At 36.6% G+C, this 18,197-nt stretch overlaps 1 protein-coding gene across 5 annotated transcripts in view; it reads left to right on the plus strand.

The window, feature by feature from the left end:
* The window catches only part of LOC123537788 (neuronal acetylcholine receptor subunit beta-3-like), a 154,154-nt gene that overhangs the window by 82,408 nt on the left and 53,549 nt on the right, over positions 1–18,197 (plus strand). Inside the window, exon 1 of one of the 5 annotated variants that reach the window (XM_045321592.2) lies at positions 7,508–7,583. The exons of the other annotated variants lie outside the window; for them this stretch is intronic. Coding sequence (XP_045177527.1) covers positions 7,554–7,583 — 30 coding nt within the window. The 5' untranslated portion in view covers positions 7,508–7,553. Of the gene's footprint in view, positions 1–7,507; positions 7,584–18,197 lie in introns of those variants that run through there. 5 annotated transcript variants of the gene reach the window in all.

The following is an 18,197-nucleotide window of genomic DNA, read 5'->3' on the forward strand; positions in this document are numbered from 1 at the left end:
GACCGAGTTTGAAAATGGGTCATCTGGGGTCAAAAACTAGGTCACTAGGTCAAATCAAAGAAAAACCTTGTGTATACAATAGAGGCTGTATTTTTCAATTAATCTTCATGAATTTTGGTCAGAATGATTACCTTGATAAAATTTAGGCTGAGTTTGAAAATGGGTCATCTGGGGTCAAAAACTAGGTCACTAGGTCAAATCAAAGAAAAACCTTGTGTATGCGATAGAGGCTGTATTTTTCAGTTAATCTTCATGAATTTTGGTCAGAATGATTATCCTGATGAAATCTAGACCGAGTTTGAAAATGGGTCATCTGGGGTCAAAAACTAGGTCACTAGGTCAAATCAAAGAAAAACATTGTGTATGCGATAGAGGCTGTATTTTTCCATTAATCTTCATGAATTTTGGTCAGAATGATAACCTTGATGACATCTAGGCTTAATACGAAAACGGGTTATCTGGGGTTAAAAACTAGGTCACTAGGTCAAATCAAAGAAAAACCTTGTGTATGCGATTGAGGCTGGGTCCTCTGGGTTCAAAAAGTAGGTCACTAGGTCAAATCAAAGGAAAAGCTTGTATATGCGATAGAGGCTGTATTTTTCAATTGATCTTCCTGAAATTAAGTCCAAAATGATAACCTTAATGAAATCTAGGCCGAGTTTGAAAATGGATCATCTTGGGTCAAAAAGTAGGTCACTAGGTCAAATCAAAGAAAAACCTTGTGTATGCGATAGAGGCTGTATTTTTCAATTGATCTTCATGAAATTTGGTCAGAATGATAGTCTTGATGAAATCTAGGTCAAGTTCGAATATGGGTCTCGTGCTCTGGGGTCAAAAATTAGGTCACAGGTCGAATCAAAGAAAATACTTATTTATACTCAAGATTTTTGCTCCAGTTTTAATGATAATTGGTCAGAATATTTATTTCCATGAAATCACTAGGTCAAACATGTTTACAACACTGTTATGGTGTCTTATGGTGTGTTTCTTAGGTGAGCGACCTAGGGCCATCTTGGCCCTCTTGTTTGTACTTTCTGGTCAAAAGTCTGAATTTTAAGCCCATAGTATTCATCATTTATTTACTTTTAGAAAGAAATAAGTAACTAAGATCGCGCTGTTTGAATTTTTACAAATGATTATCTGAAATTCGACCGCTTTTATAGAATTTTGTCAACATTTCTGTCGATATCTTATTAAAATCATTATAGAATTCAAAAAGAATTATTTCTCAAAGGGTGTTGAAAACTTGAAGCGAAAATATTAAAAAATGAATGCACTACGCACGGTTTTTGTGTACGTGTCGATGTAAATTAGATGTTACGATAGGTCACACGTGCTTATGGAATGGAAAATTACCGGCATGACGTTTTGATATCTTTACGATTAGCGGGTAAATTCCAGTCAATCCAGGTAGCGACTGAACCATCTCAAAGTTTGTTGACGTTTTGTAGATGTAATTTCTGAATTGTGGTAAAGTAAGGACGTAAAAAAAACACTCGCCTGATCGGTCGAGTACACAGCGAGGTCCACTCGTCCTACTCAGACTTAACTCGCCAATGCGAGCAGGCGAGTGGAATTTTACACCCTGTTAATGCCGATAAATGTACGGCAAAACACGATATTTTGCACGATCCTTCCTGTGAAATTACATCCAGGTGAAAATACACTAATTTTATTTTCTTTGAGACTGTAAACAACCGACCGGCGGAAAAATTAAAATAAAATTCGGGAAAATGAATTTTAATTTTATTCCACTTTTGCAATATTTAGGACCGGCGCTCCCGTAAAACGAAAAATAAAAAAACTCTGGCCTGATTAACTGTTAAAATTAATTCTTTCAGTTCATTTGTATATTTATTTAGATCTTTCTGTAGTCAGTCATAGTTGTATAATGGAAAATATATGACCAACTATTACCCTTACATTTACATTATTAATAATCAGTATTTGCCTCTCATCCTACTTGTATAAATTAACAAATGAAGCGGTTATACAAAAAAAAATTCTGAAAATTCATAAGAGATAACACTGCGTTAATTCTGTTTGATCGTTGATTGTCTGCTGCAAACTTTGTTGCGCAAACGTATTTTAATTTCCTTTCGTAAATTAATTATTCCCCGTCCATGAAATCGGGAGGGGGTATTGAAATGGCGTTGTCAATCCGCAGCCATTTCTCAGTAACTAGCAGGTAGAATTTCATGAAACTTGAAATCAACATGAACCAACATACTGTGATGATGCCTGTCAAGTTTTTAGCTCACCTGAGCAATGCTCAGGTGAGTTTTTCTGATCGCTCGATGTCCGGCGTCCGTCGTCCGTCGTCTGTCAACATTTAGCTTGTGTATGCGATAGAGGCTGTATTTTTCAATTAATCTTCATGAATATTGGTCAGAATGATAACCTTGATGAAATCTAGGCCGAGTTCGAAAATGGGTCATCTCGGGTCAAAAACTAGGTCACTAGGTCAAATCAAAGAAAAACCTTGTGTATGCGATAGAGGCTGTATTTTTCATTTAATCTTCATGAATATTGGTCAGAATGATAACTTTGATGAAATCTAGGCCGAGTTCGAAAATGGGTCATCTCGGGTCAAAAACTAGGTCACTAGGTCAAATCAAAGAAAAACCTTGTGTATGCGATAGAGGTGGTATTTTTCAATTAATCTTCATAAATATTGGTCAGAGTGATAACCTTGATGAAATCTAAGCCGAGTTCGAAAATGGTCATGTCGGGTCAAAAACTAGGTCACTAGGTCAAATCAAAGAAAAACCTTGTGTATGCGATAGAGGCTGTATTTTTCAATTCTTCTTCATGAATATTGGTCAGAATGATAACCTTGATGAAATCTAGGCCGAGTTCGAAAATGGGTCATCTCGGGTCAAAAACTAGGTCACTAGGTCAAATCAAAGAAAAACCTTGTGTATGCGATAGAGGCTGTATTTTTCAATTGATCTTCATGAATTTTGGTCAGAATGATTGCCTTGATGAAATCTAGGCCGAGTTCGAAAATGGGTCATCTCGGGTCAAAAACTAGGTCACTAGGTCAAATCAAAGAAAAACCTTGTGTATGCGATAGAGGCGGTATTTTTCAATTGATCTTCATGAATTTTGGTCAGAATGATTACCTTGATGAAATCTAGGCCGAGTTCGAAAATGGGTCATCTGGGGTCAAAAACTAGGTCACTAGGTCATATCACGTAAAAACCTTGTGTATGCGATAGAGGCTGTATTTTTCAATTGATCTTCATGAATTTTGGTCAGAATGATTGCCTTGATGAAATTTAGACCAAGTTCGAAAATGGGTCATCTGGGTCAAAAACTAGGTCACTAGGTCAAATCAAAGAAAAACCTTGTGTATGCAATAGAGGCTGTATTTTCAACTGATCTTCATGAAATTTAGCCAGAATGATTACCTTGATAAAATCTAGGCTGATTTCGAAAATGGGTCATCTGGGGTCAAAAACTAGGTCACTAGGTCAAATCGAAGAAAAACATTGTGTATGCAATAGAGGATGTATTTTTCAATTGATCTTCATGAAATTTGGTCAGAGTGTTTGCCTTGATGAAAACTAGGTCGGTTTTGAATATGGGTTATCTGAGGTCAAAAACTAGGTCACTAGGTCAAATTAAAGAAAAATCTTGTGTATGCGATAGAGACTGTTTTTTTTCAGTTGATATTTATGAAATTTGGTCAGGTTGATTGCCTTAATGAAATCTAGGTCGAATTTGAATATGAGTCATCTGAGGTCAAAAACTAGGTCACTTGGTCAAATCAAAGAAAAAACTTCTGTATGTGATAGAGGCTGTATTTTTCAGTTGATCTTCATGAATTTTGGTCAGAATGATTGCCTTGATAAAATCTAGGTCGAGTTTGAACATGGGTCATCTAGGGTCAAAAACTAGGTCATATCTAAGAAAATGCTTGTTTTATCGCAAGAGACCAATTTTTTGGTCCAATCTTAATGAAAATTGGTCAGAATATTTGTTTCCATGAAATCACTAGGTCAAACATGTTTTACACTGTTATGGAGTGTTTCTTAGGTGAGCGACCTAGGGCCATCTTGGCCCTCTTGTTTTTTGGATTGGTCAATTTCCCTTAAGAGTTTAATTGCCTTTTATTTAAGAAAAATGCCCAAAAATGTCCGTCCGCAGCCATTTCTCAGTAACTAGCAGTTAGAATTTCATGAAACTTGAAATAAACATGAGCCAACATACAGCGATGATGCCCGTCATTTTTTTTTGATTGGTCAGTTCTCCTTAGAGTAATTGCCCTATAATTGTTTAAAAATCTACAGATTTGTACATATCAAACAAACCAGTTGGTAGAATTTCATTAAACTTCTTTCATTTTTTTCCATGAACATTTATTATAAACATATGAAGTTGTGTACCCACACCTGGCCACCACCTTGCCTTGGTCACACCCACTCCCCCTACCCCCCCCCCCCCCCCCTCCACCAAAAAAAAAAAACATTCCTTTGTTCAAACCTTCCATGAATATTTATCAACTTGCAAAGTTGTACTGTTCCCCCACCTCAATCCTCCACCCAGCTGACTAATGCCCACCACCCCAATCATGCATCCCCCCCACACCTGCCATTTTTAGCTCACCAGAGCCAAAGGCTCAGGGTGAGCTATTCTGATCAGTCACTGTCCGGCGTCCATAAACTTTTACTTTAAACGACATCTCCTCATAAACCGCTAGGCCAATTTCATCCAAACTTCATAGGAATGTTCTTTGGGTGAAGCTCTACAAGAATTGAATTCCATGCAGAACTCTGGTTGCCATGGCCACCGAAAGGAAAAACTTTAAAAATCTTCTTCTCAAAAACCAGAAGCCTAGAGCTTAGATATTTGGTGTGAAGCATTGCCTAGTGGACCTCTACCAAGTTTGTTCAAATTATGACCCTGGGGTCAAAATTGACCCCACCCCAGGGGTCACTTGATTTTACATAGGAAAATCTTAAAAAAACTTCTTCTCAAAAACCAGAAGCCCTAGAGCTAAGATATTTGACATGTAGCATTGCCTAGTGGAACTATACTAAAGTTGTTCAAATCATGACCCCGCCCCAGGGTTACTTGATTTTACATAGATTTCTATAGGAAAATCTTCAAAAAAATTTAAAAAATAAACCAGAAGGCCTAGAGCTTAGATATTTGACATGAAGCATTGCCTAGTGGACCTCTACAAAAAAATTTCAAATCGTGACCCCGCCCTATGGGATTACTTGGTTGTACATAGGAAAAATTTAAAAAATCTTCTTCTCAAAAACCAGAAGCCCTAGAGCTTAGATATTTGACATGTAGCATTGCCTAGTGGACCTCTACTAAAGTTGTTCAAATCATGTTCCCGGGGTCAAAATTGACCCCGCCCCAGGGGTCACTTGATTTTACATAGATTTCTAAAGGAAAATCTTCAAAAAAATTTAAAAAATAAACCAGAAGGCCTACAGCTTAGTTATTTGACATGTAGCATTGCCTAATCGACCTCTACAAAATTTGTTCAAATTATGACCCCCGGGGTCCAAATTGACCCTGCCCCAGGGGTCACTTGATTTTACATAGGAAAATCTTCAAAATTTTTCTAAAAATAAACCAGAAGGCCTAGAGATTTGACATATAGCATTGCCTAGTGGACCTCTACAAAAAAATTTCAAATCATGACCCCCCGGGTCAAATTGACCCCGCCCCCATGGGATTACTTGATTGTACATAGAAAAATCTTCAAAATTTTCTAAAAATAAACCAGAAGGCCTAGAGCTTAGATATTTGACATGTAGCATTGCCTAGTGTACCTCTACAAAAAAAAATTTCAGATCTTGACCCCCCCAGGGTCAAACTGACCCAGGTCCAGGGGTTACTTGATTGTACATAGGGAAATCTTCATAAATTTGCTAAAAATAAACCAGAAGGCCTTGATCTTAGATATTTGATATGTAACATTGCCTAGTAAACTTCTACAAACTTTGTTCAAATCATGACCCCTGGGGTAAAATTGGCCCCGCCCTAGGGGTCACTTGATTTTACATAGGAAAATCTTCAAAAAATTTCTAAAAATAAACCAGAAGGCCTAGAGCTTAGATATTTCACCTGTAGCATTGCCTAATGAACCTGTACAACATTTATTCAAATCATGACCCCCGTGGTCAAATTGACCCTGCCCCATAGGGTTACTTGATTGTACATAGAAAAATCTTAAAAATTTTCTAAAAATAAACCAGAAGGCCGTAGAGCTTAGATATTTGACATGTAGCATTGCCTAGTGGCCCGCTACAAAATTTGTTCAAATCTTGACCCCCCCCCCCCCCCCCCCCCCCCAGGGTCAAATTGACCCAGGTCCAGGGGTTACTTGATTGTACATAGGGAAGTCCTCATAAATTTGCTAAAAATAAACCAGAAGGCCTAGATCTTAGATATTTGATATGTTACATTGCCTAGTAGACTTCTACAAACTTTATTCAAATCATGACCCCAGGGTTAAAATTTGCCCCACCCCAGGGGTTACTTGATTGTACATTGGAAAATCTTCAAAAAAAATTCTAAAAATCATCAGTTTGAGATTTGAAACATGTAGCTCATATTACTCAGGTGAGCGATCCAGGGTCATCATGACCCTCTTGTTTTATTTTATTTACTTTTTTTTTTTTTTTTTTTTTTCATTTTTAATTTTTCATCAGTATTTATTATCAACATAACTGTGATGTTTCGTACCCTCACCCGGTCACCCCCGCTGCCCCCACCAAAAAAAAAACAAAACAACATTCATTTTCTGTTAAATTGATTTTGACTTTTGAAATTATTTGCTTCTTCGTAACATCCTTAACTAACTTTTTGCCGGATATATTTTTTGCCATTCCTCACCACAAACCCTATCGGTGGGGGATACCAATTCATCGTATTTGCTTGTTATTTATGTTATTTATGAATTCTGTCATAAACCCTTACCACAAAAATACGATTTATTAAAGAAATATTGGGGTGTATATTAGAGAAGTTTAAGTCATGGAAATTCATTCACGAATAAAAGGTTAGGCACTAATATATTTTAATTTCCTTTTGTAAATTAATTATTCATGTAACAGTTACATATATATAAATTTTGTCATAAACCCCTATAAAAAGACCATTTTATCGAAGAAATAGAAATACGTGTGTATTTCGGTTATGGAAATTTCCCATGCACTCGCGAGATTTCAATCTCGTATAAAACCGTTTTGCGGGAACGTATTTTATTTTCCTTTTGTAAGTTAATTATTTATGTTATACAAAACAAATGGATTGAATTCTGTCAAAAACCCTTCACAAATACCTTTAATTAAAAATATACAGGTGTATTTCGGTTATGGAAATTGCCCCTGCGCTTGCCAAAATTCAGTCTCGTATAAAATCGTTTTTGCGCAAATGTATTTTATTTTATTTTCGTAAGTTAATTATTTATGTTATATATGATTGAATTCTGTCAAAAAACCCTTCAAAAATACGTTGAATTAAAAAATACAGGTGTATTCCGGTTATAGAAAGTGTATTCCGGTTTTTAGGTGGATTCCAGTTTAATGTGTGACCCCAGGATTCCAGTCAGCACTGTAAGTAGCTTTGACCTTTGTTAATTTACAAAATGTGTCGATTTTAGCATGTAAGTAAAGGATAGTCTGCAAGATAAAATCGTTACACAGCTTGTTGGTGACAGGATACGGGATATACGCTGTCTCGAAAATCCATATCAGGCGAGAGCGAATATGGATTTCCTCGACAGCGTATATCCCGTATCCTGACGCTCGAGCCTGATATGGATTTTTGAGACAGCGTATATCCTGTATCCTGTCACCAACAAGCAGTGTAACTACCGTAAAAACTTGAATATATTACGCTAGCGTGTATATTACACACACCCGATCTAGTATCAAAATCTTGGAAAAAATGCTTACATTGGAATATAATACGCACTGAAAATCAGTCAGAAAACGTTGTTTACAAACTCGAAATCATGCGGCATGCATAAACACAATTTCTCGTGGAAATCGCAGTTGCTGCATAATCGGTTACAGACTACAGTGACAATATCTGAGAGACAAATTCTTTCTAAAGTATTTATGGACCCCAGAAGGGCCTGGGTTTGTCCTGAAAAGGACATTTGGTGTCCCTTCGAAGTCGCTTGCATCGTCGTCGCTGTCGAAAAATCGGCGGATATCGTCTTCAGTAATGCCCGTAGTCGCTGTGTTGGTTTAGTAATCAATGTACTGGTCCCCCTCATCGTCATCGGCAATTTCAGTACCCTCTCTTTCTAAACTATTTTAAAAATGCCAAATCTGGAAAAAAAATGACGGCATCGGGAACTGAACCGGATACTAATTAGAGCTATGGAGGCATAATATACTGTAGATAAGTTTACTGTGAGTAAAGCGTTACAAACGCTTTTTGATTTTCATCGTAAAAAGTAGTAAAAACAACTACAACGTATAGTCTGTCAGTAATTAAACTTCAAAACATTCTTAAGAAATATAACATTTATTTTCAGATATCTAAAAATCTTTTTTATTTTTGTTGTTGATCGATCTGGAGGCCAGTGCATTTAACTGTTAAATTTGAATATCTATATTCTCTTTGAGAATAGTTGTATTTTTAATGAAACAGACACTGTATTTCTTATTGGTATCATTATAGTAAATTTTAATTAAGCCGATATAGCCTTACCCAGCTCGTCAGTGTGTTTCAAGACACTTTCAAAAGATGGTTTTAGTCAGAGCAGAATTTCTAGTATATAATGTAACATGGATTCAAATGGTTTGAATGTTATTACCTGCAGTCCGCAGGTATATTGGAAAGCAACAAGTAGTGTAGCACATAGGTGGTTTCACATGATATTTTACCAATATGCGATTATTTGCTATATAGCTGGCATAGATAATTTTCAGGCAACAATTTATCAATAAGAGTAAGAAAAAATCAGGTTTGTATACTGTTTTAGATATTGTTTATAGACAGCAATAAACTATTGTTTTTAGCCCACCATCATCAGATGGTGGGCTATTCAAATTACTATGCGTCCGTGGTCCGTCGTCCTTCCGTCCGTTAACAATTTCTCATTATCGCATCTCCTCAGAAACTACAGGGGGGATTTTGACCAAACTTTGTCAGAAAGATGTATTTGTACCCTTGTTGTGTCCCCCTGAAAATCAGACTGGTTCAACAATATTTGAGTGAGTTATGGCCCTTTGTTTATTTTTATAATTTACATAATTTATATAGGGAAAAACTTTTAAAATCTTCTTGTCCAAAACCACAGGGCCTAGGGCTTTGATATTTGGTATGTTACTAAGCATCATCTAGTGGTCCTCTACCAAGATTGTTCAAATTATTTCCCTAGGGTCAAATATGGCCCCACCCCGGGGGTCACATGGTTTTGATAGACTTATATAGGGAAAAACTTTGAAAATCTTCTTGTCCAAAACCACAGGGCCTAGGGCTTTGATATTTTGTATGTGACATCATCTAGTGGTCCTTTACTAAGATTATTTAAATTATTCCCCTAGGGTCAAATATGGCCCGACCTGGGGGTCACATGGTTTACGTAGACTTAATTATATAGGGAAAAACTTTGAAAATCTTCTTGTCCAAACCACAATGCCTAGGGCTTTGATATCTTTAATGTAGCATCATCTAGTGGTTCTTTACCAGGTTTTTTTCAAATTATCCCCCTAGGGTCAAATATGGGCCCGCCCCGGGGGTCACATGGTTTATATAGACTTATATAGGGAAAAACTTTAAAAATCTTCTTGTCCATAACCTACAACATTCAAATTTGGACCACATGTGTAGTTTTGAGTGGCTAGATGAACCTTGACATGAGTTGACCTTGATCTTGACCTAGTGACCTACTTTCACATTTCTGTTAGTGTAGCTACAACCTTCAATTTTGGACCACATGCATAGGTTTGTGTACTGAAGTAAACTTTGACCTTGACATTGACCTAGTGACCTACTTTCACATTTCTTAAGCTGCAGGCTTCAAATTTGGACCACATGCATAGTTTTGTGTTCTGAATTGAAATGTGACCTTGTTTTTTACTTAGTAAAGTACAGGCTTCAAATTTGGACCACCTGCATAATTTTGTGTACTGAAATGAACTTTGATCTTGATCTTGACCTAGTGACCTACTTTCACATTTCTTAAGCTGCAGGCTTCAAATTTGGACCACATGCATAGTTTTGTGTTCTGAATTGAAATGTGACCTTGTTTTTTACTTAGTACCTATTTTCACATTTCTCAAGCTACAGCCTTCAAATTTGAAGCACATGCATAGTTTTGTGTACCGAAATGAACTTTAACCTTGAAATTGATCTAGTGACCTACTTTCACACGTCTCAAGCTACAGCTTTCAAATTTGGACCACATGCACAGTTTTGTGTACCGAAATGAACTTTGACCTTGATTTTGACCTTGAGCTAGTCTTGAAATTTGAAACATTCAAAAATGGCTCATTGGTGGGCGCCAAGATGACTCTGTGATCTCTTGTTATTTTGAAAATTAATTTTATTTTCGTCAGTGTCCGTAATCTTCCGGAAAACAATCGCGAATATCTTAATACGCAACACCTACCCAGTTAAGTATTTTAATAGTCAATGAATGTGACCAGTTGAGCTAAAAGTTATGTTGTACTTGAAAGGGAAATACAGTTATGTTTGCTGAAAACAATAACCTTCAGAATTAAGAAATACATATTTCATTGATCTACTTGTAAAACGTAGAATGGAGTAATATTTCCTACATTAAAGCGTAATGGTGTAATAAAAAGCAAGCACGCTATTCACCCATAAGTTACTTTTTAGGCTGAGTTGTTACACATACATCCATAACAATTTCTGGTCTGTATAAGTCTTTTGACTTATACTGTTTCATATAAGTGACTTGAACTGTTACATGGGAGTGGTTTATTGCACATCAAATGCGGGTTTCAGCGTTTCTGTGCTGTCAGCGCTTTGATTTGGAATCGGTGTTGTTCGGGTTTTTTCCAGTAGACTTTGCCATAGTAATTAACAGTCAGTAGACGCTTACTGTTTACGGATGATAGAAGTGTCTCGCTTATTGCTTTGGACATTGAATAACAATGAAAATGAGCATTTGATAATAAGAAATTAGCGCCTTATATATTTTCTACTAGGGCTCCGGAAATTTTAGAACTCTATCGGTCTGAAACGTAAATCATGACATCGGCGCTACCCCACCCACCGCGTTACCAATATATAACATATTTGTAAAACGTGATAGAGTAAGGAAATAAACATGTCATGCATTAAAAATGATTTACCGGTCACCGCGAGTTACCATACAATGAAGACAGTTATTCAGTGTTATGTGTGATCGTTACTTTGTTTAAATTTCGATTTTTTTCCCGAGAAAATACTTGCAGGATAAAATTGCCGAGGCAATTGACACTGTGTACCTAACTAGTCTAAAAGCCAACGCACGTGACTTCGGTACCTTATTTATGATGTTTCCTCATTCTTTGACGGACTTTTATAAAATACAATGCGTCAGAGCGATTTTCCCGACACATATTCTCTGTCAAACATACTCATTATTTTAAGAATACTCTGCCGCAGACCGAATGTGTACGTTATGTGAAGGCTGAGATCGAACTTCCTGCATATATAGTACCATAAGGTCACGCGCTTTGGCCACAGATATTTCATTAAGCTGGCGTTGTACTTCAACAAGCAGCTACATTCTATAAAATTCTCTTCTAATATAAACAAAATTTCATTTTGAAACATTTTTAGCTCGACTATTCGAAGAATAGTCTAGCTATTCTACTCACCCTGGCGTCGGCGTCGGCGTCACACCTTGGTTAAGTTTTTGCATGCAAGTACATACAGCTATCATTTAAAGGCATATAGCTTTGAAACTTATTTATTCTTTTTCTAGGTCAATTACCAACTTCACTGGGTCAAGTTCCATAACTCTAACATGTATTTTGAGCAAATTATGCCCCCTTTTGGACTTAGAAAATTCTGGTTAAAGTTTTACATGCAAGTTACTATCTCCAAAACTAATGCAGATATTGAATTGAAACTTCACATGTGTCTTCGGGGTTATAAAACTAGTTGATAGCACCAAGTCCCATAACTCTGACCTTCATTTTGGCCAAATTATGCCCCCTTTTGTACTTAGAAAATTTTGGTTAAAGTTTTGCGTGCAAGTACATACAGCTATTACTAAAAGGCATATAGATTTGAAACTTATTTTTTCTTTTTCTAGATCAATTATCTACCTCACTGGGTCAAGTCCCATAACTCTGACATGTATTTTGGCCAAATTATGCACCCTTTCGGACTTAGAAAATTCTGGTTAAAGTTTTGCATGCAAGTACATAGAGCTATTACTAAAAGGCATATTGATTTGAAACTTATTTTTTCTTTTTCTAGATCAATTACCTACCTCACTGGGTCAAGTCCCATAACTCTGACATGTATTTTGAGCAAATTATGCCTCCTTTTGGACTTAGAAAATCCTGGTTAAAGTTTTACATGCAAGTTACTATCTCCAAAACTAATGCAGATATTAAATTGAAACTTCACATGTGTCTTCGGGGTTTTAAAACTAGTTGATAGAATCAAGTCCCATAACTCTGACATGTATTTTGGGCAAATTATGCCCCCTTTTGGACTTAGAAAATCCTGGTTAAAGTTTTGCGTGCAAGTACATACAGCTATTACCAAAAGGCATATAGCTTTGAAACTTATTTATTCTTTTTCTAGGTCAGTTACCAACCTCACTGGGTCAAGTTCCATAACTCTTAACATGTATTTTGAGCAAATTATGCCCCCTTTTGGACTTAGAAAATTCTGGTTAAAGTTTTACATGCAAGTTACTATTTCCAAAACTAATGCAGATATGGAATTGAAACTTAACATGTTTCTTCAGGGTTATTAAACTAGTTGATAGCATCAAGTCCCATAACTCTGATATGCATTTTGGTCAAATTATGTCCCGTTTCGAACTTAAAACTCTTTTGATATTTAACATTTTGGGTAATAATTTCCTGCTTCTGTGACAGTATTTCGAATAGTCGAGCTTGGCTGTCTTACGGACAGCTCTTGTTTAAAAGACCGATTTGATAAACACCGCCACTCCGGTTTTCTTTATCATTCGTGTTTGCCAGTCCATTTTTTTCTTTCTTTTCTTTTTTTAATGTACAGTCGGGTTTTTGCAAAGACGATTTTCTGTACTTGTTTCAACTGGAGTCCCAACAAATGAATCATGTAATTTTTAGAAATCAAGTAATTATAAAAATTATTTATATCGGTTTCCGGTGTGATGTCTCATTAAATGCAGTGACCATTTGTCTTTTTTACCCGTGATCAAACATAGACTTTTGAGAAAAAAAGACATCCGTCGGATTCTATATAAAAGAAGTGGATCCCCGTCGAAACCATTTGGATCCAGTCAGAAACATTTGGAAACCAGTCAAAAATGTTTACCACATTGCAGTCAACTGTCTGCAAACATTAAAGGATGTGCCGCACGAGCAATGATTGCGTCACACGCTAATTACGGACTGATTATCAAGGTGACAATCAGACCGTTTGACACGTTTATTGATTATCTGAGGTGTTTCCTGCTTGGCAGGTCATCGTGTATTGAGATTTCAGACCGAAATTTATACTTTTTTTTCATTTTTACGGGACCGATTTTTTTTTATTTTTTCACTCCAGGAATCGGTCTGAAAAGTCAAAAATCAGTCCAAAACCGACAAACCGGCAAATTTCCGGAGCCCTGTTTTCTACATAGAAAAAAACTGTAATACAATATTTTCAATGTGAAACGATCTTCGTCACACTGCCATAACTGAAATTTATTATATATACATATGTTTGTATGATATGACAACATAGTTCCACTGTAACCTAAAGGTTAGCGTGTCCGCTTGAGAGGTCAGGAGTTCGATCCCTAAGAGAACAAGACATTTTTTCTTTCTCTTCTTTATTTCACTATTTTTAGCTCACCTGAGCACAAAGTGCTCATGGTGAGCTATTGGGAGGCCAGAGTTTTTTTATTTTTTGTTACTCGGATTTTGGGCAGAAAAATGTTGACAGGAGGAGGGAAAAAAATAAAAACAAAAATTTAAGGCAGTAAAATTTACTAAAACAACAGACGATAAGTGATCACTTCAAATGTGTTTAATACGCATTTAACATGTAATACAAAGAAAATTACCATTCTGTGTTTAACTTTTTTATTATCTTGAACATAAAATTGATGATTTCAAAAACTTTAACAAAATCACTTTTTGGGCATGGGTACTATTTGCCCTTGGTCATAACATCTCCGGTGAGTATTAAATTGATGATTGAATAGCAATTTTCAATGGTCTGATCGGCAGGTTTCATTTTTAGCATGTGCATACTTTTATTTTTAATTCATAAACTTTTCTGACCAAGATCTTTATTTAATACATTTTGATATTTATTTGTTGTGTTATAAGTCACACTGACACAATTTTATAGGTCATATGGTGACTTTCCAGACTTAAATGGTGCAGGAAGACCCCAGGTACTCCTCCGGGCATCATCTCAGGCAAGAATTGGCATATGGGTAGAATGGCCTACCTTCCGTCAGCCAGCTGGATATCTTTTTCACATGATGACCTGAGTGGGGCTCGATCCCACAGAGGTTAGGGGCAAGTGATTCAAAGTCAGGCCACTCTTTATTTTATATTCGATGGCCAGAAAATGACTGAAAGCATAAGTAGCTAGATAGGTCCCTGAAAAGGATTTGTATGCAATGGAATATAGATAAATACCTCCAATCAGGCAACTTGTAATATATATATATATGTCTATATGTCTTCATAAGCTTATCCCCCTTCATAATAGGGTCCTTCCCTCAGAAAATATCTTTTAAATTATGCAGTTTTCCCCAAAAACTGACTTTACATCAGGTTTTTTATTCCCCTTTGCCCAAACACCAAGCTGTTTTTGCTCCAAATCACAGGCCTGGGCCCCCTCCTGGTAAAAAAAAAAACAACCCAAAATCTGAAACGGATGACTCCTTTGTTTGGCAGCACTTTGTTGCTCCTATACCTCATCCTCATGTAATATATAACTGCCAAAGGCATGTCAAATTCACATTCAGTATTGCCGTTGTTATTTACATCGGGTAAATCTATGTTTTTCTAACATTTTGAGACACCGTTACTGACCGTAACCTTTACAGAACTTGTTTTTCATTGTTTTATTGTCTATATACTAGATCACAAACCAAATATTCCGCTTTTCCATCGCGCATAAATCGTTCAAAGACAATCTTAAATTTCACTCAAGTTTTTGTTTACGTACGGGAGACGCTTCCATTTAAGCGGAAATTGCGCCTATATGACACTGACGGATAATGCGCTGACGAATATCGACGTTGTCTTCGTCGTCAGAATGCAGCAAAACATCGATCGTCGCCCGAAAATAATTTTGAAATTTTTGAAATTTCAATTTTTATTTTTTTCAAAAATGACGGAAAATAGGGTCGGCGGGTCTGAGTAACGAAAAATCAAAGAACTCTGGCCTGATCATGCTGTGTCCGGCGTCTGTCGTGCATGCGTGTGTCCATCCATCCGTCAAGTCGTCCAGCATCAACATTTGTGTTTAAACGACATCTCCTCCAAAACCAATGCAGGATTTTGATGAAACTTTGCCATGATGTTCCTTTGGTGGTCCTCTACCAAAGGTGTTCAAACGGTTCCGCTTGGTTGCACATAGGGGCTGCCAGAGCTAAAAATAGAAAAAACTTCAAACGACATCTCCTCCTAAACCAATGGTCCGATTTTGAAATAATTTCACACAAATGGTCCTTATGACACTCTCTACCAAGATTGTTCAAATTACAGTATTTTCCCTAAGACTTGGGACACCCTAAATCTTGGGACACCCCTAAAATCTGGAAAAATTATTATTTTTCTTGTCCCTAATTTTTTGGACATGTATTTTCTCAGCGTATTTTTCGTCCCTAAGTGTTGGGACTATGGTTGTGTACTGATTCAAGATGTAACTCAAATACCGTTATTATACAGTGTATGGTGCTGTATCGATCAAAATATCAAATAATTTTAAGAACCAAAGACTATTTTTTTAACATTTTCTATGACATCTTTGTCCGGAGCATTTCTTCTTCATGCATGGAGATGTCGCTTGGCACAAATGTTCACCACCATGAGGCAGAGTGTCATGCGCAAGAACCAGGTCCCTAGGTCTAAGGTCAAGGTCACACTTAGAGGTCAAAAGTCAGATATAAGAATGACTTTGTCTGGAGCATTTCTTTTTGATGCATAGAGGGATTTTGATGTAACTTGGCACAGTTGTTCATCATCATGAGACGGAGTGTCATGCGCAAGATATTAGAATTACTTCCCTTTGTTGTTACTACAAATAGCTTATATTCGTAACTTTTTTATTACTGGTCATAGGGAAAAATGAAGACCACTTTTCTGTAGTACAACATGCATGTTACATCCAATTTTCAGGTGAATTTTGACCTATCTCTGCTGGTGAGGATTTTTGTGTGGACTAAGAATTTTTTTTTTTTTTTTTTTTCTTTAAGATTTACGTCCCTTTGTTGTTTCTTTAAGTAACTTATATTGTAACTTTTTGAAATCTCTTTTTTTTATTTGGCATAAATGTTTGCCTCAATGAGACAGGGAGTGTCTTGTGCAACTCCCAGTCCTTTTGACAGCTGGCGGGCACGACATGTTGCCCGTGGGCATCTAGTCAATTAACACCTTTCATTGCCTTTTACGTCAGTCCGTGAAACATGATTTTCATTTCTTTGACAATATCAGTAATTACTTCAATCAACGATGACATGTAAAGTCGGAGCTAAATAATTTTGCCGATAAAATACGTCACACGTTCTACATCCAAAGCTGTCATTGGTTTATCACATGTTTAAATAAAAGTCAAAGATCGAGAGACACGTGGCAGCATTGTGGAATGGATGTCGAATCGCTAATCACTCAGTTGTTGACATGCTGTGTATTGTGTATTATGAACGGAAACGGCAGCAGGTAATATTGATTTTTAGGCTCGATAAAGAGTGCTTTATACAAAGAAATACACATTTAAAAAAATACATTTACGGCAAAAAAGATTTTTTGCCATTGGCGAATTGCAACGGAAACCCTGGGTAGAATATATGGATTCACTTACTTGGTAAATAACTAGTCCTGAGATACTATTAGGGGATATGTTTAGTGTCGGGTTATCATGGTATATATGCGTAACCACGGCTTCTGAAAACGTGTTATTTCTATTGAATGTCAAAATGCACAATTACCATTCAACACATCGCTAAATCCGGAAAGGCACGATGCATGCTTACCATTAACAAATACAGTGAATGTGCAGGTCACATTGTGGCATGACCGAAAACATAATGAATAATGCAGAAGGCACGTGGTTAAAAGGATATGTAAGGTTTCAATTGTCGGAGAGTGAATGCAACGAAACAATCTGCAAATTTGCCTCAATACCTTTTCATAGTGAACAGTCCAGGTGTTGTATATCCGCTTCAATGGAGTTGAAAGCATATCGGTTTTGATACTCGGCTCTGCCAGCCTTTTTTACAGAGCAAGGGAAGTCGATTCACTTTATGAAAGTTATCAGTTTCTCATGAATTTCGAATGTCAGTTGTCTGGACCAGTATCATTTGACAGAATGGTTGGAGACCAGGGATGGATAGATAGGTGCTAACTGTAAAGCTGAATTAACTTTGATTCCAATTGTTAGTTTCTCTTTCCCATCTTCTAGTACTTAGAGCATTGATACTAATCAAAGCCCTGAAAGGCCTGATAGCCAGTGCTTATTGAGTGATATTTCAACCGATACACCTGAAGAATCAACATTTCATTGTGCATAGACAGGTCATGATTTGAACAATGCTGGTAGAGGCCCACTAGACGATGCTACATGCCAAATATCTTAGCTCTGTGCATTTTTGTTCAAGACAATAAGATTTGTAAAGGTTTACCCTATACAACTCTATGTAAAACTAAGTTTGCGCTAGGGTGGGGCCAATTTCAACCCTAACCCTAACTTTTTTTTGTTATACTGGTATTTTCCAAAACTTCTTTTTCTTCCAACAAAACTTTGATATCAAAATATCAAAGTTTTGTTTGAAGAAAAAGGAGTTTGGAATGTACTTACATAAAGCC

This window comes from Mercenaria mercenaria, chromosome 18 (genome assembly GCF_021730395.1).
Source record: "Mercenaria mercenaria strain notata chromosome 18, MADL_Memer_1, whole genome shotgun sequence".
Lineage (NCBI taxonomy): Eukaryota > Metazoa > Mollusca > Bivalvia > Venerida > Veneridae > Mercenaria > Mercenaria mercenaria.